Below are 26,885 nucleotides of genomic sequence, written 5' to 3' on the forward strand. Positions count from 1 at the left end.
CCCTGTCCGCTCAGTCGCTATCTAGTTTACAAACTACATCTAGACTCCAACCATCATCTGTAATACCACATGTATCCGATACAAAGTTATATAGAATGTCTGCTGCATCATTCTTTCCATGTATTTGGTGGGGGTATATTAAAGTGCTGCGGATACAGAACGTTCTTGTTTGCAGTAAGAGAAACAAAATCTTGTAGATATGGAACATTAAGGCTGGGTTCACACTGGGCGTATTCCCGGCGGAAACCCCGCGGTTTGGCCGCAGCAAAAACCGCGAGATTTCCGCCGGGAGAACCGCCGGGGAAAAACCCACGGTGGCTTTGAAGCTGCCTGGCCGCTGGCTTTTCCGCTGCGGTCGGCGCTCCCATAGAGGAGAGCGCGGCCGCGGCAGAAAAACAATAAATAGACATGCTGCATATTCTGAAACCGTGGCTGCGGCGGCTGCAGCCGCGGTTCCAGCCTGACTTACCGCAGTGGATTGGCCGTCCCTTGTGGACAAGATTTCTGAGAAATTTCGTCCACATGGCTGGCTAATCCCGAGATCAGCGGCCGCGGGGAAATTCCGTGATAAATCCGCCCTGTGTACACCCAAGCTAAATGGCAAGGAAAAAAAAATGTTGCAGCAAGCTTTCTAGGCTCCTTGGCCTCTATGAGGTTTAAGCCTAACAAAGCGGCCAAGGAGGCTCGAAAGCTTGCTGCAACATTGTTTTTTTTTTTTGTTTGCCATTAAAATGCATGATATCTACCAGGTTATTTGTGTCTCTTACTGGGAACATGCTCTGCTGGCCCAATGGTACGCAACGGTTTTCCTGCGTATATGGAATCGTGCTTCATATTTTCTTTAAACAATGGAAGTCATTGGCGAACAGACTTAAGTGCATGTCTATAGATATCACAGCACAGAGAAGACATCACTATACAGAGGCAATATACAGTTGCATCTTATATTAGGGTAACAATGTGTTGTAAACGCAGCCCAAAACGGGCAAAAAATAAGATAAAAAGATGTGTGATTGAGCCGGAGGGCCGTCACCATGAAAGCCACACAGTACCTGTAGCAAGGCTAATTCAGCGGTAAGTTAAAGGGATCAGATAGCTTTAAAGGGATTTCCCAGGGAAATACTATTGAGGACATTTCCTCAGGATATCCCATTTAAAATCCTATACTCTGCCCTAAAATAGGCCACAGGGGGTCCCCACCAATCAACACAAAGAAGGAACCCCATTTGAATGGGCCTGAGTAGAGATGAGTATACTCACTAAGGCACATTACTCGAGCAAGTAGTGCCTTAGCCGAGTATCTCCCCGCTCGTCTCTAAAGATTCGGGGGCCGGCGGGGGAGAGATCTCCCCTCCGTTCCTCCCCGCCGGCCCCCGAATCTTTAGAGACGAGCGGGGAGATACTCGGCTAAGGCACTACTCGCTCGAGTAATGTGCCTTAGCGAGTATACTCGCTCATCTCTAGGCCTGAGCCCTGCAACACCAAGTATAGTCACACATACAGCTGCCGTGACTCAGCAGACAATGATGAACCGCAGTCGATGCACCACAGCCCCTCCATTCTACTCATCTATAGGTGCCCGAGGGCTCTGGACCCCCACCAATCAGCGATGGCCTCTCCAAGTCCCAAAGTTTGGCACACAATACATTTAAGGCCATTCCCCTTAGCCAAATTAAAAACACGATAAATATGGTGCAAAGCACAGAATAGTCTTCTGATGCAATTTGCGCCAAAAACTATTGTTTTAATAGCCAATCAGCCCCAACATCTCCACTTCAAGGAACATTGTGCATTCAAGATGGCGCACCATCGGCGCATTGGGGATCGCGATTGACATCTAGGTCTTTGGCTGGAGACGTCAATCAACCGCAAATAGGTTTGAGGCAAAAGAAGAAAGCTGAGATGATTCGTAAGCAGGGGCCGCCCAGCAGACGGTTTGCGCCTAATTCGCATAAATGCACAGGAGGTTTATAAACAGTGTTTTCGGGATGGGAGCCAGATCCCCCACAATATTTACAGTTGATGGGGAAACTGACTGACCGATTCCCTTTAAAGACAGACTTATAATTCTTAAATACGGAAGATATGGAAATAGATGAATCCCAGATCGTAAGAAAGGTGAAAAGAGAGTATGAAGGGGTGAAAAAAGAAGAAGGGAAAAAAAAAAAAGTGCTCTACTGCCCCCTGCAGGTTACTTAAGAGGTCTAGAGAATACTTCTATTAATAGTAATTTTGGCAAATTTCTGCAACACCCAGAACAAAGCTCTAGTGAAAAACGTGCCACTGCCTACTCGCCACCATATGTAAAGTTACGAGACGCGATCCGTAGGTCAAAATGGCATTTGCTGTACACCAGATACACGCAACCTACTGGAATTGCGAATTCCTGACTTTGTCTGGTACTAAAGCACCACCTAGTGGATACAAGTGGTACTGCAGATACAGAGCTAATTCCAGATGATCTAAGAGCTGGATTAATGGGAACGCTTCCTACGGAGTAGCCAAAAAGTTAATACAGCAGGAGAACTCAAAACCACTTCCGATAGGGACACGGCTCTCCTGAAGATACAACCAGGCCGAAGACCAGGAGGGCCTGAAACCTGCCAGCATGAAGAACGCAGGAAGCCGCATTGTGGACTTCACCGCTTGTGGGATATATGCAGGTTCATCCTAAGTGTTAAACTGAGGAATACGTTGGCGCTACACAAATAAAGAGGATTATTATTAAGTGAGCGGAGTTGATGAGCGAGTATGAAGAGTCCGACTTGCTCAAACATCACCCTCATTAGATTACAGTTACTGCCTTGCTGATCGGCTCTGTTCCCAAGATCGATCATGGCGGATCCATTTTCAACACATGTACCTGTGGTGCCGCGGTCATACTCCGGTTATTATATGGAGAATTTTTAACTATTTTCTGTAAAACTGTCTGCCGATACAATTGTTTTTTTGTACTATTATGGCTTTTATAGGGACCCCATCACCAGGTTCATTCTGTTTGAACCACAAGCACCATGAAGTGGGCGGGCATGTACAGGGCGACCGTACAAGCTTTATTCTGAAGTGTTGTGGCCTTTATGAATGAACATACTTTGAACTATATATAAAACAGTAAAAAGGTAAAATCCAGCTCACCGAAAACCTGATCCACAGCATCACTGGAGATGTTGGACTCCCAGTTCTAATTATTGCGCGCACAAATACACTCAGTTAATAAAAAAGATTAAAAAAAAAAAAAAACACAAACCTAGGAGTTATCATTTTGCTGCAAAACTCTGCATGCAGTTACATCTCAGGCAGAGAATTACAGTTGTGGTGTGATTAGATGAACAGTCTTGTCACCTGAGGCCCTAATAGTGGGCCCCCCTTGGATGTGCCTTGTATGTAGCGACCTCCTCTTATGCTCGTGTAGAGCTTGTTGACCACAAGACGCCTCTACAACGCAGAGAAGAGATTTCCCCTGTTACCAGAGTCTGAGAGGGGCGCATTATTTAATTTTAAGAAGCTGGATGGTTGAGGTGACCCAACAGGGTACTAGAGCCTCCATGCTCGCCCATATCACATTTTGTATCCAAGCTAAAGGCAGTACAGAAGGGTACTGGAACCTCCATGACCGACTATCACATCTTGTATCCAAGCTAGAGGTGGTACAACAGGGTACTAGAGCCTCCATGACTGACTGTATCACATCTTGTATCCAAGCTAGAGGCGGTACAACAGGGTACTAGAGCCTCCATGACTGACTGTATCACATCTTGTATCCAAGCTAGAGGCAGTACAACAGGGTACTAGAGCCTCCATGACTGACTGTATCACATCTTGTATCCAAGCTAGATGCGGTACAACAGGGTACTAGAGCCTCCATGCTCCTCTATCACATCTTGTATCCAAGCTAGAGGCGGTACAACAGGGTACTAGAGCCTCCATGCCTGCTGGTATCACATCTTGTATCCAAGCTAGTGGTGGTACAACAGGGTACTAGAGCCTCCATGACCAACTGTATCACATCTTGTATCCAAGCTAGAGGCGGTACAACAGGGTACTAGAGCCTCCCTACAAGGGGTCAGTTTTCTGCAATAAGTGGTCCTTTTGCTCTAATATCACTTATATCAATGTTACAATCACACAGTTTCATTTGACTCTGACAACTCCTTCTGGGGGAGGGATCTTTCTTTTTGACAATGAGCGTGTATTTATGTGAAAGCCAGCCTACGGGTTTGTTTTTTGCCAGAATGCGTCGGTATTGTTCGCACATGTGAGCGTTTTTACCTTTTCATAGAAATATTCTAATAAAGATTCTGTTTTTTATGAGAAGTGCCGGAGCTATATACATTGTTGAGTCAAAGGGGCTGTGCCAGCCTCTCTGCACCCGCATCATGCTGATGACAGCTCTTCGCCCGGCACGACCCACCCCTTTAACAGAGCTCCATTCCCGTTCAGCTCAGTCATACTTCAGAGTACGTTTATTCAGACCTACAACAGCATTTCACAATAGTACATACACGGACGCACTGTACATGACTGGTTCAGGCAGAACGGACCTGCTGACAGGTTCCCTTTAAATGTTACCTCCAAATGGCATCATTTACCAAAAGCTAATAACCTACCTTCTGGTCTCCTGATACTCCACGGACCCTTGTCAGAGTCCATCTACACTGGCCGGAGCAGCGACCCGATGTACCCGCATGTGCCCACCAGCCAATCACTCACTGCAGCTGTGATCTACCTTATTAAGGTGCAGAATAAGAGCAAGCAACCTCCCCTGACTGCATCCACGGTCCCCGATGCCAGCGCTGGGGGGGGGGGGGGGGGGGGGGGAGGGTCAGCTTGTACTGCAGGTAGAGCGTTTAGAGGAACCCATCCCTCTTACTCCATTAATGCACTTAATAGAACTCCAATGGTAGTAGTGAGACATGACTGTTACTAGCCAAGTCTGATATCGCTCGCTCAAATCATTAATCATTTGGTGTAAACGGACCCTAAAGTAATAATTAAAAGTTTCTACATACTGACCCAACTTTTTATGTAGATTACACAACTAAACTCTGAAGCGGAGCTGTGTACTGCAGCTCTGACACGATGGGACATTAACTCCGCATCACTGCCTCCTGGTAACAGCAGGTTAAGGCCCCTTCTAGACAACGATTATCGCTCAAACCATATATTTTTAGTGATAATCGTTGCGTGTAAATGCTACCATCATTCGCTTTTCGGCCGATGATTTTTAGTTCAGCATAAAAAAAAATAAATCATCGTTCGGCCAGCTGATTGCAGGGACCGCACGCTGTGATTCTCGCTGAGCGCTGGTTATATTGTTTTCAGCTGCTGACCCGCGGGAGAACAATGGAGCTGTATGCGAAGGGAGCTCCACATAAATGCAGATGAAGCTAATAAGCTACTAATAGGCATTAGTGCCCATTAGTAGCTATGCAAAATGATCGCTCAAAAAACTGTCTTTTGCAGGACCCATCAAGGCCAGATACTACAGCGACAACACAGGACACATAAATTGCGCTTTGAAACTCCTCCCCCTGTTCAAGGCCGCACACAGTAATCACGGGCCGCATGCACTCCCAAGGCCAGAGGCGGTGTATGTATTTTATATTCATACCGCACCTTTGGTTTCCAGTCTGGATCAAGCTTTTTCACAGTATCAATGTAATCTCGCATGGCCTGCTGACAACTGTAATCGCCCAAGGACTTCCACGCTTCCCTACAAGAAAAACAAAAACACACAATTTGAAAAACAAAAACTTCTAACTCCTTTGTTGCAGTGATGAGTGCTGGATGGGGTGCGTCGCCGAAAACTTCTGACATGGCAGAAGTTCAAGTCAGTGGAAGTCCAGCTGCTAAGTATACGTCCAAACGTCAGAAACCGGTTTGTTCCACGCAACTCTCAAAGCCGCAGAGTCGCACGCGGATTCAGTCCCCATAATGGGCAAAATCCGTATGCAGAGTTATTAATGCAGATCCATGTTACAAAGTGACAAGCGACTTCTTACCATAGATCCTCGTTGGAAATTCAGTGATAAATCCACGTGTCAATTGGTGTCAGTCTGTGGCTTCGTCGCAGATTCATGACGCGCTTTTAATGGTGCAATCAGATCAGATTCCACTGTGTGAACGTACCCTAAAAGTCAATGGGAGACCTTGCGTCGAATCACGTGTGCCAAGCCTGTGGCGCGATGCTCTTGCCAGACCCATTGAAAACAATGGGCAATACGATGCCAGAGCACGCAGGGAGATAGAACGTGGCGCGATTTGTTTCCTGCATCGCGGTGCCGTGCAGGTAAACATCACCCATGTGTGGGACCCCATTCAAAAGAGTGGGTTCATATTTGTGAGTCTTGCTACACGCAAATCTCGTGCGATGTTCTCGTCCGTGTCCTGTCTTGTGTAAATCACTCCAATAACTTTCACCTGTCCAAGTTGTACAGACAGTGCGGTAAAGATGCTGAAACCAAAAGGCTTATAGATGTTGCCTATGGATTCTTTAGAATGTGACTTGGGGTGGAAGAGAGCCTTTGGGTGGAAGAGAGCCTTTGGGTATTAGGGTTACAAAAAATGAGGCCCCATGTGAGCCCAGAAGCGTAAAGGGGTATCCTTGTATCTCCACAGGCTATGCTATAAAGGTCTGATAGGTAGGGGTCCCAGGTGGGATTCTTACCCATCTCAAAACTATGACTGTTATCGGGGGCGGTGAAAACATTCTGCTTCCATCATTTACAGAGAAGCGAACAGGAGTTATGGAAACATGGCTGAGCCGTGCTCCCTTCATCCTCCGGGCCACCGGGAGAACAGATGTTCCCATGCTTGGCTGAGAAGGTAACACCCCTTTAAAAAAGGTGCCATACACCCCAAGTAGCCATCAGTTGAACCAACTTGTCAAGCGAAGGGGGTTTTCAGTCTGCACCCCTATACACTTCTGACAGCGGCTTATCTCCTGCAAGAAGAAAGGCTTGGCATGTTAAAAACCAACACGCATGATGGTATTTTTTATGTAGTTGATGGCCGGTTGGTCCCACTAACGTGTATGGGAACCTAAATTGGTTTGTCTACCCACATTTTCATTGACCACCCATCCTCCATATGGGCCACCAGAAACTGATGGGCAGGGTTCTGCCGCTCGGGAATCGAGTCTATCAGCTGATTGTCTGGCCCGCTGTTCAGTGGGGCATGCGGACGTTGGCATCATCCGTCAGCACAAAAAGCTTGTCCGCCAGCTTCACTCCCACTGAAATCAATGGGAGAGCCGCACTGCTACGGCACTTCCTACTGGTCACGACCTCACATCCATTCTTGACCAGAGGAGGAGCAGGAAGTGCCAACGCAGTGAAGCTCTCCCCATTGGTCTTAATGGGACTGGAGCCTGTTCCCACACTGCCTTCCCATCCGCTTATGACAATCAGGCCCACTGCACTGGACAGTAGGCGGGATGACCAGCTGATGGATAGGGATCCCGATCGGCAAACCCCCGTCCATCAACTACTGCATCTGGTATGGAAGGATTTAGGAGCATGGTCAACTTCTCCTTTTTGGCTGGAGGCACACTTTAAAATATCACTAAATCGATGAATACGGCAGATTATTTGCAGCAAGTATGGCTTTTCTTCAGGTAAATTACAAGCTAGTTGGCTCCAGTCGGCCGTCTATAGGCCGTCCTTATAAGTGCTACTTCAATAGCAGCAGGGAAGATGGAGAACAATACAAAAACTAATAACAAAACAAATTAGAGAGAGCATGTGAAGGGAAACGTAAGAACCTGAAATTAATTTGGCTTTTGGAAATTAATTAAATGGAAGCTATAATTCAGGGTGAATGAGCAATTCTCTCAGCAAACGGCCCTGTCACAATGAATTAACCTGATGGAAGAGATTTTAAAGAACAAGCCGGGGATTCGGAGCATTACTCATATTTCAATGGGACTTGTTTCTGGGAAGCAGAATACGTTCCCTTCTTTCACATCAAACCTGGTTCCCAAAACCGCATCAAAGAACAATAATGTGGAGCAGCTGAGGGCCAAATCACCAGAGCCGAGGCACCGCAGACCCCGAACTTGGTACTGGGGCCTAACTTTTTAGATTGTTCTCAACTGATGTGTACAAAAGTTCATCTAACTTTTTAATCCTCCCCTTAACAAGCAGTCCCTTCTCTAAAAACAGCCGCCTCGCCCATCAGCTGATCGCCACGGCTCCGTCTTCTAGTACCCTGAGAAGTTATCGGTTATTAGCAGGGGTAACTTCATTTGGCTGTATATTACCTTGGGATGGCCAAGCATATACTAGACAGGCGGGGTGCAGACAAGCAGGAGCTGCTGTTACTGAGCAGCTCTCCACAACAACTTAGAGAGAACCCCAAGCTGGAAGTCCTAATAATGCTCATTGACTGGAGGGGTCTTCAAGAGTGAAACCCAAGTTTAAAAAAAAAAAAAGTTTTTCTTTAAGGTACGCTGGTTACCAGGTGGGAGCCCAAATATACAGAATATTGGACAGTTCTGGGCACCGGTACTCAAGAAGGACATGTCAGAGCTTGAGCAGGTACAAAGACTGACAACTTGAGTAATAAATGGAATGGGCGGACTACAGTACCCAGGAGCTGGTGGACCACTAGATGCCCCTACGACGTAATCAAAAGAGATTTCACCCAGTTAATAGAGTCTGAGGAAGAGGGGGCATTATAAGAATGCAAGAAGCTGGATGGTCAGATCGACAAAGTACTGCCACCTGGGCCATCCTGACCAGACTGTTAGGTGGTGTTGGGACCAGTGGATGCATGATGACATACAAGGTGACCGGGCTCAGGACCCCCTCGACAGACAACCAGTGGAGAGGATCATCTGACAAGCATGAGCAGCTCCAACTGTTTCATTGTCTACCATTCAGAGACAGGGGGCGCCATTGGTACAACCCATGTCTGCCAAATGGTTTTCTTTGTTTTTTTAACACACAGTGTATTTTGCTCCAGTCACCATTCCCCAGCGCTGTGAAACGTTGCAACCATCTACTCCTCAGTGTGCCCGTTCTCCACCACACCTGATATACCGCACTGTCAGGGTGTCGGTGCATTGGGTTGTGACATACTGTATGTCACGACATGATGCACTGAGGCCCTGACAGTGCAGTATATCAGGTCCAGCAGTGAACGGGCACACTGTGAGGAGAAGGGGTCCAACACATGACAGCTTCTTCACTTCACAGCCAAGGGGGACGGTGGCAGAAGTGATATATAGCATATTAAAAAAATAATAATGTCAGCATAAATGACCCCATAGGGAAGATATATACAAATGTAATAAAATAAAAAAGGCATATATATTTCTGCAAGCGGAAAATTGCAATTGAGGTTCACTCGTGGACATGGAAAAGTGACTTTTCATAGCATGTCTATAGGCAGTAATTGCTGCGGAATACAGAGGCGGACGACTGCTCTGGATGCCACAATGCAAATACGCCCGTGTGCCATAGAGATAGCAGTGCGGGCATAGCTGGAGCTCCCTGCCCTGCTAGGCAGTTATCTAGCTGAAGACTGATTTCTCAGCACCTTCTGGCTGCATAGCTGAATAGGGGTTTTGTATGAAGAATGTACAGAATAAGCCGATGGGACCTACTGCAAAAATGCTTAGGATCACCTAGTCTGTGCATTTTCAAGAAAACATTTAAAGTGCGGTTTCACTTTAAATGGAGTTCCTCTAAGCAGGGCTATTATGTAAATATCGATCATAGAACCTAACCTGGATGATGGGATGTATGATGGCTTAATAATAAATCCATCCATCTTTTATTAATTCAGCTAAGAGTTTGTACGGCTCTGAAATTAAACCGCTTTCGCCATAGACATCAATATGCGGAGATGACGGGTGCGCTGAAGTCTTCCGTTTACTTGCCCTATACGTTTAGCAAGATGGGATGCTGATTGACATCACCAGCACTGCAACATTTACTGGGATAGATAGAATCTATCCATCCATCTCAAACGCAGAGTCAGCGCATCCATACATTCATCATCTTACCATTTCTGCCTTCCTTCAAAATCAAAGAATCCCGGTTTTGACGTTGAGCATTTTCCAACTTTTACCTGCGAAGTACAAAACATACGGTAAGGGAAAAGAACGGAAGACGTGTTGTGGTTTCACGAACCCTGATACATTTATGAGAACCTTAAGGCCCATTTACACGCAACGATGATCGCTCAAAGTGTGTTCAAATACCCGAAAACGAGCAATAATCAATACATGTAAACACGGGCATCGTGCACTTTACGCCTAAACGATGATTTTAAGGTAAACCTAAAATCCATCGTTGAGCTAGTGAGATAAAGTATCTCGCAATAGACCGCACGCTGTTATCTCCACGGCAGCCGGCAGATAACATTGTAGCCTGCCGTCAGCAGCAAAAGAACAATGCAGCTGTGTGCACAGCTGGTAGTGTAATTGATCAGAGGCTAGGCATTGCAAACAGCTCCTAGAGGCTCTTTTACATGCAAATAAAGATGATAAAGTGTTAATGGCCATTAACACTATGTAAATAGGTCGCAAAATCTTTCAATCGTTTGAAAGATTATCTTTGCATGTAAATGGGCCTTAAATTTAAGGCCATATTGCATCATCGGTTATGTGGTAATTTCCTATAAAGGGCCACAGTTAATAAGTAACAATCCCCATTACTGTATACTGTAGGTATATCACCCGGCTTTCTATGTAGCCTGGAGAAGTATTCTGCACTAGTATGCCCTTCTATTTGTTGACTACTTTCCTTTTCCTCTACTCGCACAAACAAGTAATGCTGCATCTGTGACCACAATATACAGGGGACTTTTTGGAATATTTAACTTGGGTCTGAGCTTCAATTCTGTGCTTCCCTTCACCATTTGTATCAGCAGCCGCCACTAGGGGGAGCTAACTGCATACAGCATCAACGGCTTCAATTGAACTATTGTTTATTTCAATTTAGGAGCCGAGGTGCACGCAGCGAAGCAGCAAAGTAGATCCAGGGAGGTCATGGGTTTCCTCTGCTGCGTATGCCTTAGCTTCTGAATCCTGACAGCCACTGTCTGAAGGGAGCGTGATCTCAGGAGATGGTGCAAGTCTCAAGAGGTGACAGAGCTGGAACCACTGTGACACAGGATAGGTCGTCAATAGTTGATCGTCTGGGGTCCACCGCTCGGGACCCTGGCTGATGAAACGATTGGGCGCCCGCTGTCAGCACCACTACACACATGGAGAGGCAGTTAACCCTCACCCCTGTGTAGTGGCCAGCGGAGCTCCCATTCAAGTCTACGAGCGTCAGCCACTACACAGGCATGGGAGGGATCTGAAAATACTTAAAAGCAAGCCAAGACATAGTCCATATCAGTGAGGGCTAATACATTTCGGATGAATCGTTCTTAGAGATAGCTACGACTAAGGACAACACACATCAGCGCTCACACATATGGACTACATGCTGGCTGACGTTATATTCCCGTCCTCCACGTTGAACATTTTTCTTCTCCCCTTTGGATTGTCACATGGCGTTTGGAGTGGAGTCCTGGCGGAGGAACTGGTTCCATGGAGTCGGCTGAGCCTTGGCATCCCCTATAAGATTCGATGTACCTTCCAAGGACTCCAACAAGACACAAAGTATCACATGAAGTTCTATATCAATCCGTTTTGCATGTAAAAGGTTACGATAATCTGTGTTCCACCCAGTATGTGACAGACGCGGCCTCAGGTCCTGCTCACATCTACACTGAAGGCTCCGTCATAGACTTTTAATAGGCAGCACGGCCAAGATGTCCAAGTGCTTCCCTGACCCCCAAAATCTCCAGACTCCAAGCCAATTGAGCATCTGTGGGACCACCCCAATAATCAGGTTCTCTCTATCCACAAACTCCAGCAACTGATGGATGCAGTCAGCATGGCTTCAGTTACCCGAGACCACCCATCAACTTGGTTGTACGGCTGCAGGATGGGGAACATAGTAGAAGAACAAACTACGAAGACTTAGCAGACCTGGGAGATGTATGCCGCCACCCAACTGCTGTACACCGTCACATACTGAAGCTTGTATTACAGCACTGAGGGAGGCAATATGGCGGCTGTGGTTTCTTGCACGTTCCCCCGACCCGGCGTGTCACTGAGCGATGGAGGCAACAAGCCTATAAAATACACACAAACCTCACATACTTGACAATTAGTTCTTAATGCTTATGTCAGACTGGTTTCACATTGATTGGATCCTCTGGTCGGAGGTTCCATTGCAGATCCGGCTGCAAATAGCAGAAGTGTCGCATGCAGAGCTTTTTCTTCCATCCAAAAGCCGGGCAGAAAGTAGACAGACCCCATTATAGTCAATGGGTTCCGCCCAGAGACGGAACTGTTGCGCCCAGAGACGGAACTGTTGCGCCACGGGGATTCCCCTTCCCTTCTTCCTGTACAGTACCGGAAAGTAGAATCCCCAATGCACATGTGAAATCAGCTGCAGCCCGGGCTCACACGGCCGTAAGCGTGAATCACGCAGTGCTTTACCGTATAGGAAGTGACTCTCACGCACGCCGTCATGCGCAGTCTTCCTGTTTTGTTTACATTTCCTGCAAAGGCGCGTATATACACGGCTCATACGCGATGTAATTGCGTATGGGTGGCGTGGATCACGCACCCATAGAGAACAATGGGCTCTGCTGCGTAATACGCAACAAAATAGAACATACTGCATTTTTTTTGCGCCCACATATTACGCAACTCCTATACGCAAATGTGAGCGTAACTGCATAAGGCAATATATTTGATAGCTTGTGAATTACCCCATATTGCACGTGTGATACGCAGTAGTCCGACCCGACCGTGTGCAGGAGGCCCGAGATGCGGATGATGTGAGATTTGTTGAATCCCATGATAACGCAGCATTCCTGATTCGACTGAAGTGATAGCGGCGCTTGAGTGAGCTCCATGGCCCCTTTAGTCCTCAGTAGTCACAGCGCCATACATCATATAGTGGCTGTGCCTGGTATAGCAGCTTAATCCTATTCACATGAATGGGACTGAACTATTCTCACTCCATGTGGCGTTACAGACCCGAGAAGAGATTGCGGTGGTCAGCTGAGCATGGAAGCCTCTTCAGACAGGCGGGACCCCGAGCATCGGATGCCCATCAACCACTGATGGCCTATCCTCTGGACACTTTAGCCCTAGAAAACCACTTTTCAGGTCACCAGTTTACTGCAGATCTGAGACACATTCACCCTTTCAATGGAATTCAAATTAAAGGGGTGAAACCTGCACCAAAATCCCCAACAAAAGCCTATGGCATATCAGTGCTTGTGAACGCACCCAAAAACTTGTCCCCATCAGATCCAACTGACACGGGAACATGGAAAGCGTGCAATGCGTTTCTCGCCGCTGGATTATCACCATGAGTAACGCAATGCATTATCGCCCGTGGACAGAAGCCCTTAAGCATGTTTTTTGTAGCCTTGGGAAATAAAAAATATTTCTGCAAGCAGTAGTTGGGCAGCAACAAGTCACAGATGCTGGATTTACGATTACGGTCTATGTATTGGTAGCACAGCGGTCTGATAAAGCGCTAACCCAGACTCGAGCCCCGCGTTGTCAGAACTGCCGGGTCCATCAAACTGTCCCACTGAGCAGGTTTCGTTTAAGTAAGTTAGTTGGTGCGCCACACTGGGCGCCACGGCCGCTGAGCCACACTGGGCGCCACGGCCGCTGAGCCACACTGGGCTCCACGGCCGCTGAGCCACACTGGGCTCCACGGCCGCTGAGCCACACTGGGCTCCACGGCCGCTGAGCCACACTGGGCGCCACGGCCGCTGAGCCACACTGGGCGCCACGGCCGCTGAGCCACACTGGGCGCCACGGCCGCTGAGCCACACTGGGCGCCACGGCCGCTGAGCCACACTGGGCGCCACGGCCGCTGAGCCACACTGGGCGCCACGCTGCAGAACGTGCAATAGATAACAGCGAACGCTACATTGTGTTCTACAGATTTATCCTCTTTTGCAAAGGTCGGACGTATAGAAAAAACTACCACTACTGTCTCACAGGGGCTTGTAGAGCCGTGTAGCCTGCAGAACCTTCCCCCCTCCTCAGGTGTACGGAAACTGTTCTCCGATGCAGACCTCGGGCTACCTACACATGGGGGAGCGCGGAATTAGGCAGTCAAATTCGGCGCAATATTGCACTCACAGACGTGCGATTTACCCGCGAAGAGGCATTTATCATGTATGTGAATCCATTCAAATGAATGTCAACGCACAAATCTGACGCGATTATCTCAGCCGCGTGCAAACAGCCTGACAGACTAATCCGCCGCGTGAATATCTGTAACACGTGTCCTATTCCTTTTTATCAAGAAGAAACCTTTCCGAGGAATTACTGCGGTTGCATTTACCTGTGGCTCATCGCATAGATCTAGCCACAACTATCAGAAGACGCATTCGCTCAGGTTGGATGGAACTTCCAGCGGTGGGATTGCGTCTAGAACTATGCGAATTAGGCTGCGTTCAGACTGTTGGGGGCTCAGTCGGCAGTACTGGCATGCAGAAGATTACTACACAGGAATCCAAGGCAGGGCCAGAAAGACCCCACTAAGGCCTCATGTCCGCGGTCCCACACGGTTTTCCTGTGCAGAATCCTGCAGCGGATCCCACCCGGCCCGCAGACACGTGGCCAGGAAATACATTATACTCACCAGTCTGGATGCTGCCGGGCTCTGCTCCGTGCAGGCCAGATGATCTTTCTTCTGCCCGGCGGATACGCTCGGGACGGCGGCGACGGTATGACAGGCGCACGCGCCGTTTTTTTTTGTTCAACTCCTGCTTTCCCGCAGTACAGACGCAGTGACAGCTGCCTTTGTACCGCGGATACAATTTGTGCGGGAAAACCGAACAAAAACGTAGCATGCTGCGGTTGTTTTCCCACACAACGCCGCACACAGATTTTGCCCGTTGACTTGCATTCACGGCAGAATAGCCACGGATTTTCTGTGACATTACAGAATCCACGCGGAAAATAAAGGTGATGCAGCGTTAATTTTAAGTCCACTTAACTTTTTTGTGCCTTGGGAAAGGCCCTTTAAGTGAACGCAGCGAGTGGCTGGAAGCGTCGCTGCGCAGGAGGAACAGGGTATACAGCACCAGATTACTACTGCAGCCCCAATGGGGAGCGGGGGCAGCATTACCCAGCCCTCCGATTATGAAGTGATGGCGTATCCTCAGGGGGTAGTCATACAGACAGATCCAGCACTAGATCCCAATACACGGGCCCTAGACTGCAGTAATACAGTACTTGTATAGGAAGACATGGATGTGTTACATGATGGCATAGTGTACAGGCTCCTGAGGGCCCAGGAACATGGGCATCAATTGTGTGTTGTGGCCCCCAAGAGATACAGAAAGTGGATTTCTGCTTCTCACCTGATTCTCTTCAGCTTTGTAATTGTGTTTTACTTTCTCTTCCAGCGGCCACAACACATGTCCCAGGGCCCCAGCGTGCCCCACACCATCGTGTAGCACATCCATGCCTTCCTATTCAAGTACACTCAGGATAGTAAATAAGTATCTGACTGGTAGGAGTTGAAATGTTGAGACCCCCACTGACAAGAACAGGGTCCTGAGCGCCCCCCACTGAGCAGGGGGGGTGATGACACATGACACACATGGGCACTACTGCTCTGCTCATGGGGGACAAGGGTAAGCAGCCTGGTATTTCCAGCAGCTCTACAGAAACTAGTGGAGAGGTAGGGCACATGTGTGACCACCAGACCACTCAGGACCCCCATGCTTGTCACCAGCAGTCGGACCCCCGACGATCATACACTTACCCGCCTCATGTGTACAACCGGTCGGCGGTGGCAGGCCCTCTTTAGAAACGTGTCAGGGGTCTCGCCCCCACATTACGGAGACCTCTGGGGAGCCGTATACCATTAGTAGGTGTTTACAAGGCTCTGCACTCTACCCCTTCCTCCGGGGTGGGGGCTGCACTGGGGATGCACTGATGGCCGTCGCCCTGGACATATATAGTGGTGGACATCGATGTGAATCTGTATTCTGCCCTCAGTGACTCATGATCAGGAGCGGATTTTTTTTATTTAACGTGTTTTATACTTCTGTGTGCTGCTGCGTCTCTTCTTTGTACGACTTTTCTATATTTAATATACATAAATAATTTCCTCAAGTTCTGTACTCAAGTTTGCATTACTTTTATGCATATAGTACTGCTCTAGGTATATAGCACTGCCTAGGACCTCTATATAGTACTGCTCTATGTACATAGTACTGCCTAGGACCGCTATATAGTACTGCTCTATGCATATAGTACTGCTCTATGTACATAGTACTGCCTAGGACCGCTATATAGTACTGCTCTATGTATATAGTACTGCTCTATGTACATAGTACTGCCTAGGACCGCTATATAGTACTGCTCTATGTACATAGCACTGCCTAGGACCGCTATATAGTACTGCTCTATGTATCTAGTACTGCCTAGGACCGCTATATAGTACTGCTCTATGTACATAGTACTGCCTAGGACCGCTATATAGCACTGCTCTATGTACATAGTACAGCCTAGGACCGCTATATAGCACTGCTCTATGTACATAGTACTGCCTAGGACCGCTATATAGCACTGCTCTATGTACATAATACTGCCTAGGACGGCTATATAGTACTGCTCTATGTATATAGTACTGTCTAGGACGGCTATATAGTACTGCTCTATGTACCTAGTACTGCCTAGGACCGCTATATAGTACTGCTCTATGTATATAGTACTGCCTAGGACCGCTATATAGCACTGCCTAGGACCACTATACAGCACTGCTCTATGTATATAGTACTGCCTAGGACCGCTATATAGTACTGCTCTATGTATATAGCACTGCCTAGGACGGCTATATAGCACTGCTCTATGTATATAGTACTGCCTAGGACCGCTATATAGCACTGCTCTATGTATATAGTACTGCCTAGGACCGCTATATAGCACTGCTCTATGTATATAGTACTGCCTAGGACCGCTATATAGTACTGCTCTATGCATATAGTACTGCCTAGGACGGCTATATAGTACTGCTCTATGTATATAGTACTGCCTAGGACCGCTATATAGTACTGCTCTATGTATATAGTACTGCCTAGGACCGCTATATAGTACTGCTCTATGTACCTAGTACTGCCTAGGACCGCTATATAGTACTGCTCTACGTATATAGCACTGCCTAGGACCGCTATATAGTACAGCTCTATGTATATAGCACTGCTCTATGTACATAGTACTGCCTAGGACCGCTATATAGTACTGCTCTATGTACATAGTACTGCCTAGGACCGCTATATAGTACTGCTCTATGTATATAGTACTGCCTAGGACCGCTATATAGTACTGCTCTATGTATATAGTACTGCCTAGGACCGCTATATAGTACTGCTCTATGTACATAGTACTACTCTATGTACATAGTACTGCTCTATGTACATAGTACTGCCTAGGACCGCTATATAGCACTGCTCTATGTATATAGTACTGCCTAGGACCGCTATATAGCACTGCTCTATGTATATAGTACTGCCTAGGACCGCTATATAGCACTGCTCTATGTAGATAGTACTGCCTAGGACCGCTATATAGCACTGCTCTATGTATATAGTACTGCCTAGGACCGCTATATAGCACTGCTCTATGTATATAGTACTGCCTAGGACCGCTATATAGCACTGCTCTATGTATATAGTACTGCCTAGGACCGCTATATAGCACTGCTCTATGTATATAGTACTGCCTAGGACCGCTATATAGTACTGCTCTATGTATATAGTACTGCCTAGGACCGCTATATAGTACTGCCTAGGACCGCTATATAGTACTGCCTAGGACCGCTATATAGTACTGCTCAGTGTATATAGTACTGCCTAGGACCGCTATATAGCACTGCTCTATGTATATAGTACTGCCTAGGACCGCTATATAGCACTGCTCTATGTATATAGTACTGCCTAGGACCGCTATATAGTACTGCTCTATGTATATAGTACTGCCTAGGACGGCTATATAGTACTGCTCTATGTATATAGTACTGTCTAGGACGGCTATATAGTACTGCTCTATGTACCTAGTACTGCCTAGGACCGCTATATAGTACTGCTCTATGTATATAGTACTGCCTAGGACCGCTATATAGCACTGCCTAGGACCACTATACAGCACTGCTCTATGTATATAGTACTGCCTAGGACCGCTATATAGTACTGCTCTATGTATATAGCACTGCCTAGGACGGCTATATAGCACTGCTCTATGTATATAGTACTGCCTAGGACGGCTATATAGTACTGCTCTATGTATATAGTACTGCCTAGGACCGCTATATAGTACTGCTCTTTGTATATAGTACTGCCTAGGACCGCTATATAGTACTGCTCTATGTATATAGCACTGCCTAGGACCGCTATATAGTACTGCTCTATGTATATAGTACTGCCTAGGACCGCTATATAGTACTGCTCTATGTATATAGTACTGCCTAGGACCGCTATATAGTACTGCTCTTTGTATATAGTACTGCCTAGGACCGCTATATAGTACTGCTCTATGTATATAGTACTGCTCTATGTATATAGTACTGCCTAGGACCGCTATATAGTACTGCTCTATGTACATAGTACTGCCTAGGACCGCTATATAGTACTGCTCTATGCATATAGTACTGCTTTATGTACATAGTACTGCCTAGGACCGCTATATAGTACTGCTCTATGTATATAGTACTGCTCTATGTACACAGTACTGCCTAGGACCGCTATATAGTACTGCTCTATGTATCTAGTACTGCCTAGGACCGCTATATAGTACTGCTCTATGTACATAGTACTGCCTAGGACCGCTATATAGTACTGCTCTATGTACATAGTACAGCCTAGGACCGCTATATAGCACTGCTCTATGTACATAGTACTGCCTAGGACCGCTATATAGCACTGCTCTATGTACATAATACTGCCTAGGACGGCTATATAGTACTGCTCTATGTACATAGTACTGTCTAGGACGGCTATATAGTACTGCTCTATGTACCTAGTACTGCCTAGGACCGCTATTAGGTACTGCTCTATGTATATAGTACTGCCTAGGACCCCTATATAGCACTGCCTAGGACCACTATACAGCACTGCTCTATGTATATAGTACTGCCTAGGACGGCTATATAGCACTGCTCTATGTATATAGTACTGCCTAGGACCGCTATATAGCACTGCTCTATGTATATAGTACTGCCTAGGACCGCTATATAGTACTGCTCTATGCATATAGTACTGCCTAGGACGGCTATATAGTACTGCTCTATGTATATAGTACTGCCTAGGACAGCTATATAGTACTGCTCTATGTACCTAGTACTGCCTAGGACCGCTATATAGTACTGCTCTACGTATATAGCACTGCCTAGGACCGCTATATAGTACAGCTCTATGTATATAGTACTGCTCTATGTACATAGTACTGCCTAGGACCGCTATATAGTACTGCTCTATGTACATAGTACTGCCTAGGACCGCTATATAGTACTGCTCTATGTATATAGTACTGCCTAGGACCGCTATATAGTACTGCTCTATGTATATAGTACTGCCTAGGACCGCTATATAGTACTGCTCTATGTATATAGTACTACTCTATGTACATAGTACTGCTCTATGTACATAGTACTGCCTAGGACCGCTATATAGCACTGCTCTATGTATATAGTACTGCCTAGGACCGCTATATAGCACTGCTCTATGTATATAGTACTGCCTAGGACCGCTATATAGCACTGCTCTATGTATATAGTACTGCCTAGGACCGCTATATAGCACTGCTCTATGTATATAGTACTGCCTAGGACCGCTATATAGCACTGCTCTATGTATATAGTACTGCCTAGGACCGCTATATAGCACTGCTCTATGTATATAGTACTGCCTAGGACCGCTATATAGCACTGCTCTATGTATATAGTACTGCCTAGGACCGCTATATAGCACTGCTCTATGTATATAGTACTGCCTAGGACCGCTATATAGCACTGCTCTATGTATATAGTACTGCCTAGGACCGCTATATAGTACTGCTCTATGTATATAGTACTGCCTAGGACCGCTATATAGTACTGCCTAGGACCGCTATATAGTACTGCCTAGGACCGCTATATAGTACTGCTCAGTGTATATAGTACTGCCTAGGACGGCTATCTAGTACTGCTCTATGTATATAGTACTGCCTAGGACCGCTATATAGCACTGCCTAGGACGGCTATATAGTACTGCTCTATGTACATAGTACTGCCTAGGACCGCTATATAGTACTGCTCTATGTACATAGTACTGCCTAGTACCGCTATATAGTACTGCTCTATGTACATAGCACTGCCTAGTACCGCTAATATAGTACTGCTCTATGTACATAGCACTGCCTAGTACCGCCAATATAGTACTGCTCTATGTACATAGCACTGCCTAGTACCGCTAATATAGTACTGCTCTATGTACATAGCACTGCCTAGTACCGCTAATATAGTACTGCTCTATGTACATAGCACTGCCTAGTACCGCTAATATAGTACTGCTCTATGTACATAGCACTGCCTAGTACCGCTAATATAGTACTGCTCTATGTACATAGCACTGCCTAGTACCGCTAATATAGTACTGCTCTATGTACATAGCACTGCCTAGTACCGCTAATATAGTACTGCTCTATGTATAAAGCACTGCCTAGGACCGCTATATAGCACTGCTCTATGTATATAGTACTGCCTAGTACCGCTATATAGCACTGCTCTATGTATATAGTACTGCCTAGTACCACTATATAATACTGCTCAATGTATCTAGTACTGCCTAGGACCGCTATATATAGTACTGCTCTATGTATATAGTACTGTCTAGGACCGCTATATATAGTACTGCTCTATGTATATAGTACTCCCTAGGACTGCTATATATATAGTACTGCTCTATATACTGTACTGCTCTATGTATATAGTACTTCCTGGTACTGCTCTATATAAGGTACTGCTCTATATATGTATATAGTACTCCCTAGTACCGCTCTATATATGGTACTGCTCTATATATGTATATAGTACGCCCTGGTACCACTCTATATACAGTACTGCTCTGCTCTATATGTATCTAGTACTCCCTGGTACCGCTCTATATATGGTACTGCTCTATGTATATAGCACTGCCTAGGACCGCTATAAAGCACTGCTCTATGTATATAGTACTGCCTAGGACCGCTATATAGCACTGCTCTATGTATATAGTACTGCCTAGGACCGCTATATAGCACTGCTCTATGTATATAGTACTGCCTAGGACCGCTATATAGCACTGCTCTATGTATATAGTACTGCCTAGGACCGCTATATAGCACTGCTCTATGTATATAGTACTGCCTAGGACCGCTATATAGCACTGCTCTATGTATATAGTACTGCCTAGGACCGCTATATAGCACTGCTCTATGTATATAGTACTGCCTAGGACCGCTATATAGCACTGCTCTATGTATATAGTACTGCCTAGGACCGCTATATAGCACTGCTCTATGTATATAGTACTGCCTAGGACCGCTATATAGCACTGCTCTATGTATATAGTACTGCCTAGGACCGCTATATAGCACTGCTCTATGTATATAGTACTGCCTAGGACCGCTATATAGCACTGCTCTATGTATATAGTACTGCCTAGGACCGCTATATAGCACTGCTCTATGTATATAGTACTGCCTAGGACCGCTATATAGCACTGCTCTATGTATATAGTACTGCCTAGGACCGCTATATAGCACTGCTCTATGTATATAGTACTGCCTAGGACCGCTATATTGTACTGCTCTATGTATATAGTACTGCCTAGGACCGCTATATAGTACTGCTCTATGTATATAGTACTGCCTAGGACCTCTATATAGTACTGCTCTATGTACATAGTACTGCCTAGGACGGCTATATATTACTGCTCTATGTACATAGCACTGCCTAGGACCGCTATATAGTACTGCTCTATGTATATAGCACTGCCTAGGACCGCTATATAGTACTGCTCTATGTATATAGCACTGCCTAGGACCGCTATATAGTACTGCTCTATGTATATAGTACTGCCTAGGACCGCTATATAGTAGTGCTCTATGTATATAGTACTGCCTAGGACCGCTATATAGTAGTGCTCTATGTACCTAGTACTGCCTAGGACCGCTATATAGTACTGCTCTATGTATATAGTACTGCTCTATGTACATAGTACTGCCTAGGACCGCTATATAGCACTGCTCTATGTACATAGTACTGCCTAGGACCGCTATATAGCACTGCTCTATGTACATAGTACTGCCTAGGACCGCTATATAGCACTGCTCTATGTATATAGTACTGCCTAGGACCGCTATATAGCACTGCTCTATGTATATAGTACTGCCTAGGACCGCTATATAGTACTGCTCTATGTATATAGCACTGCCTAGGACCGCTATATAGTACTGCTCTATGTATATAGCACTGCCTAGGACCGCTATATAGTACTGCTCTATGTATATAGCACTGCCTAGGACCGCTATATAGTACTGCTCTATGTACCTAGTACTGCCTAGGACCGCTATATAGTACTGCTCTATGTATATAGTACTGCCTAGGACCGCTATATAGTACTGCTCTATGTATATAGTACTGCCTAGGACCGCTATATAGTACTGCTCTATGTATATAGTACTGCCTAGGACCGCTATATAGTACTGCTCTATGTATATAGCACTGCCTAGGACCGCTATATAGTACTGCTTTATGTATATAGTACTGCCTAGGACCGCTATATAGTAGTGCTCTATGTACCTAGTACTGCCTAGGACCGCTATATAGTACTGCTCTATGTATATAGTACTGCTCTATGTACATAGTACTGCCTAGGACCGCTATATAGCACTGCTCTATGTACATAGTACTGCCTAGGACCGCTATATAGCACTGCTCTATGTATATAGTACTACCTAGGACCGCTATATAGCACTGCTCTATGTATATAGTACTGCCTAGGACCGCTATATAGCACTGCCTAGGACCACTATACAGCACTGCTCTATGTATATAGTACTGCCTAGGACCGCTATATAGTACTGCTCTATGTATATAGCACTGCCTAGGACGGCTATATAGCACTGCTCTATGTATATAGTACTGCCTAGGACCGCTATATAGCACTGCTCTATGTATATAGTACTGCCTAGGACCGCTATACAGTACTGCTCTATGCATATAGTACTGCCTAGGACGGCTATATAGTACTGCTCTATGTATATAGTACTGCCTAGGACAGCTATATAGTACTGCTCTATGTATAAAGTACAGTCTAGGACCGCTATATAGTACTGCTCTATGTACCTAGTACTGCCTAGGACCGCTATATAGTACTGCTCTACGTATATAGCACTGCCTAGGACCGCTATATAGTACAGCTCTATGTATATAGTACTGCTCTATGTACATAGTACTGCCTAGGACCGCTATATAGTACTGCTCTATGTACATAGTACTGCCTAGGACCGCTATATAGTACTGCTCTATGTATATAGTACTGCCTAGGACCGCTATATAGTACTGCTCTATGTATATAGTACTGCCTAGGACCGCTATATAGTACTGCTCTATGTATATAGTACTACTCTATGTACATAGTACTGCTCTATGTACATAGTACTGCCTAGGACCGCTATATAGCACTGCTCTATGTATATAGTACTGCCTAGGACCGCTATATAGCACTGCTCTATGTATATAGTACTGCCTAGGACCGCTATATAGCACTGCTCTATGTATATAGTACTGCCTAGGACCGCTATATAGCACTGCTCTATGTATATAGTACTGCCTAGGACCGCTATATAGCACTGCTCTATGTATATAGTACTGCCTAGGACCGCTATATAGCACTGCTCTATGTATATAGTACTGCCTAGGACCGCTATATAGTACTGCTCTATGTATATAGTACTGCCTAGGACCGCTATATAGTACTGCCTAGGACCGCTATATAGTACTGCTCAGTGTATATAGTACTGCCTAGGACGGCTATCTAGTACTGCTCTATGTATATAGTACTGCCTAGGACCGCTATATAGCACTGCCTAGGACGGCTATATAGTACTGCTCTATGTACATAGTACTGCCTAGGACCGCTATATAGTACTGCTCTATGTACATAGCACTGCCTAGTACCGCTATATAGTACTGCTCTATGTACATAGCACTGCCTAGTACCGCTAATATAGTACTGCTCTATGTACATAGCACTGCCTAGTACCGCTAATATAGTACTGCTCTATGTACATAGCACTGCCTAGTACCGCTAATATAGTACTGCTCTATGTACATAGCACTGCCTAGTACCGCTAATATAGTACTGCTCTATGTACATAGCACTGCCTAGTACCGCTAATATAGTACTGCTCTATGTACATAGCACTGCCTAGTACCGCTAATATAGTACTGCTCTATGTACATAGCACTGCCTAGTACCGCTAATATAGTACTGCTCTATGTACATAGCACTGCCTAGTACCGCTAATATAGTACTGCTCTATGTACATAGCACTGCCTAGTACCGCTAATATAGTACTGCTCTATGTACATAGCACTGCCTAGTACCGCTAATATAGTACTGCTCTATGTACATAGCACTGCCTAGTACCGCTAATATAGTACTGCTCTATGTATAAAGCACTGCCTAGGACCGCTATATAGCACTGCTCTATGTATATAGTACTGCCTAGGACCGCTATATAGCACTGCTCTATGTATATAGTACTGCCTAGTACCGCTATATAGCACTGCTCTATGTATATAGTACTGCCTAGGACCGCTATATAGCACTGCTCTATGTATATAGTACTGCCTAGTACCACTATATAATACTGCTCAATGTATATAGTACTGTCTAGGACCGCTATATATAGTACTGCTCTATGTATATAGTACTGCCTAGGACTGCTATATATATAGTACTGCTCTATATACTGTACTGCTATATGTATATAGTACTTCCTGGTACTGCTCTATATATGGTACTGCTCTATATATGTATATAGTACTCCCTAGTACCGCTCTATATATGGTACTGCTCTATATATGTATATAGTACGCCCTGGTACCACTCTATATACAGTACTGCTCTGCTCTATATGTATCTAGTACTCCCTGGTACCGCTCTATATATGGTACTGCTCTATGTATATAGCACTGCCTAGGACCGCTATAAAGCACTGCTCTATGTATATAGTACTGCCTAGGACCGCTATATAGCACTGCTCTATGTATATAGTACTGCCTAGGACCGCTATATAGCACTGCTCTATGTATATAGTACTGCCTAGGACCGCTATATAGCACTGCTCTATGTATATAGTACTGCCTAGGACCGCTATATAGCACTGCTCTATGTATATAGTACTGCCTAGGACCGCTATATAGCACTGCTCTATGTATATAGTACTGCCTAGGACCGCTATATAGCACTGCTCTATGTATATAGTACTGCCTAGGACCGCTATATAGCACTGCTCTATGTATATAGTACTGCCTAGGACCGCTATATAGCACTGCTCTATGTATATAGTACTGCCTAGGACCGCTATATAGCACTGCTCTATGTATATAGTACTGCCTAGGACCGCTATATAGCACTGCTCTATGTATATAGTACTGCCTAGGACCGCTATATAGCACTGCTCTATGTATATAGTACTGCCTAGGACCGCTATATAGCACTGCTCTATGTATATAGTACTGCCTAGGACCGCTATATAGCACTGCTCTATGTATATAGTACTGCCTAGGACCGCTATATAGTACTGCTCTATGTATATAGTACTGCCTAGGACCGCTATATAGTAGTGCTCTATGTACCTAGTACTGCCTAGGACCGCTATATAGTACTGCTCTATGTATATAGTACTGCTCTATGTACATAGTACTGCCTAGGACCGCTATATAGCACTGCTCTATGTACATAGTACTGCCTAGGACCGCTATATAGCACTGCTCTATGTATATAGTACTGCCTAGGACCGCTATATAGCACTGCTCTATGTATATAGTACTGCCTAGGACCGCTATATAGTACTGCTCTATGTATATAGCACTGCCTAGGACCGCTATATAGTACTGCTCTATGTATATAGCACTGCCTAGGACCGCTATATAGTACTGCTCTATGTATATAGCACTGCCTAGGACCGCTATATAGTACTGCTCTATGTACCTAGTACTGCCTAGGACCGCTATATAGTACTGCTCTATGTACATAGTACTGCCTAGGACCGCTATATAGTACTGCTCTATGTATATAGTACTGCCTAGGACCGCTATATAGTACTGCTCTATGTATATAGTACTGCCTAGGACCGCTATATAGTACTGCTCTATGTATATAGCACTGCCTAGGACCGCTATATAGTACTGCTCTATGTATATAGTACTGCCTAGGACCGCTATATAGTAGTGCTCTATGTACCTAGTACTGCCTAGGACCGCTATATAGTACTGCTCTATGTATATAGTACTGCTCTATGTACATAGTACTGCCTAGGACCGCTATATAGCACTGCTCTATGTACATAGTACTGCCTAGGACCGCTATATAGCACTGCTCTATGTATATAGTACTACCTAGGACCGCTATATAGCACTGCTCTATGTATATAGTACTGCCTAGGACCGCTATATAGCACTGCCTAGGACCACTATACAGCACTGCTCTATGTATATAGTACTGCCTAGGACCGCTATATAGTACTGCTCTATGTATATAGCACTGCCTAGGACGGCTATATAGTACTGCTCTATGTATATAGC

General features: G+C 45.6%; 1 protein-coding gene across 1 annotated transcript in view; it reads right to left on the reverse strand.

Annotated features, from left to right (window-relative positions):
- ACBD6 (acyl-CoA binding domain containing 6) overlaps window positions 1-26,885 on the reverse strand; it is a 95,779-nt gene that overhangs the window by 58,374 nt on the left and 10,520 nt on the right. Inside the window, exons 2-3 of the mRNA XM_066597436.1 lie at window positions 10,010-10,074; window positions 5,617-5,713 (exon numbers count right to left, since the gene is read on the reverse strand). Coding sequence (XP_066453533.1) covers window positions 5,617-5,713; window positions 10,010-10,074 — 162 coding nt within the window. The remainder of the gene's footprint in view (window positions 1-5,616; window positions 5,714-10,009; window positions 10,075-26,885) is intronic.

The sequence above is a fragment of the Eleutherodactylus coqui genome, chromosome 3 (assembly GCF_035609145.1).
Source record: "Eleutherodactylus coqui strain aEleCoq1 chromosome 3, aEleCoq1.hap1, whole genome shotgun sequence".
NCBI lineage: Eukaryota > Metazoa > Chordata > Amphibia > Anura > Eleutherodactylidae > Eleutherodactylus > Eleutherodactylus coqui.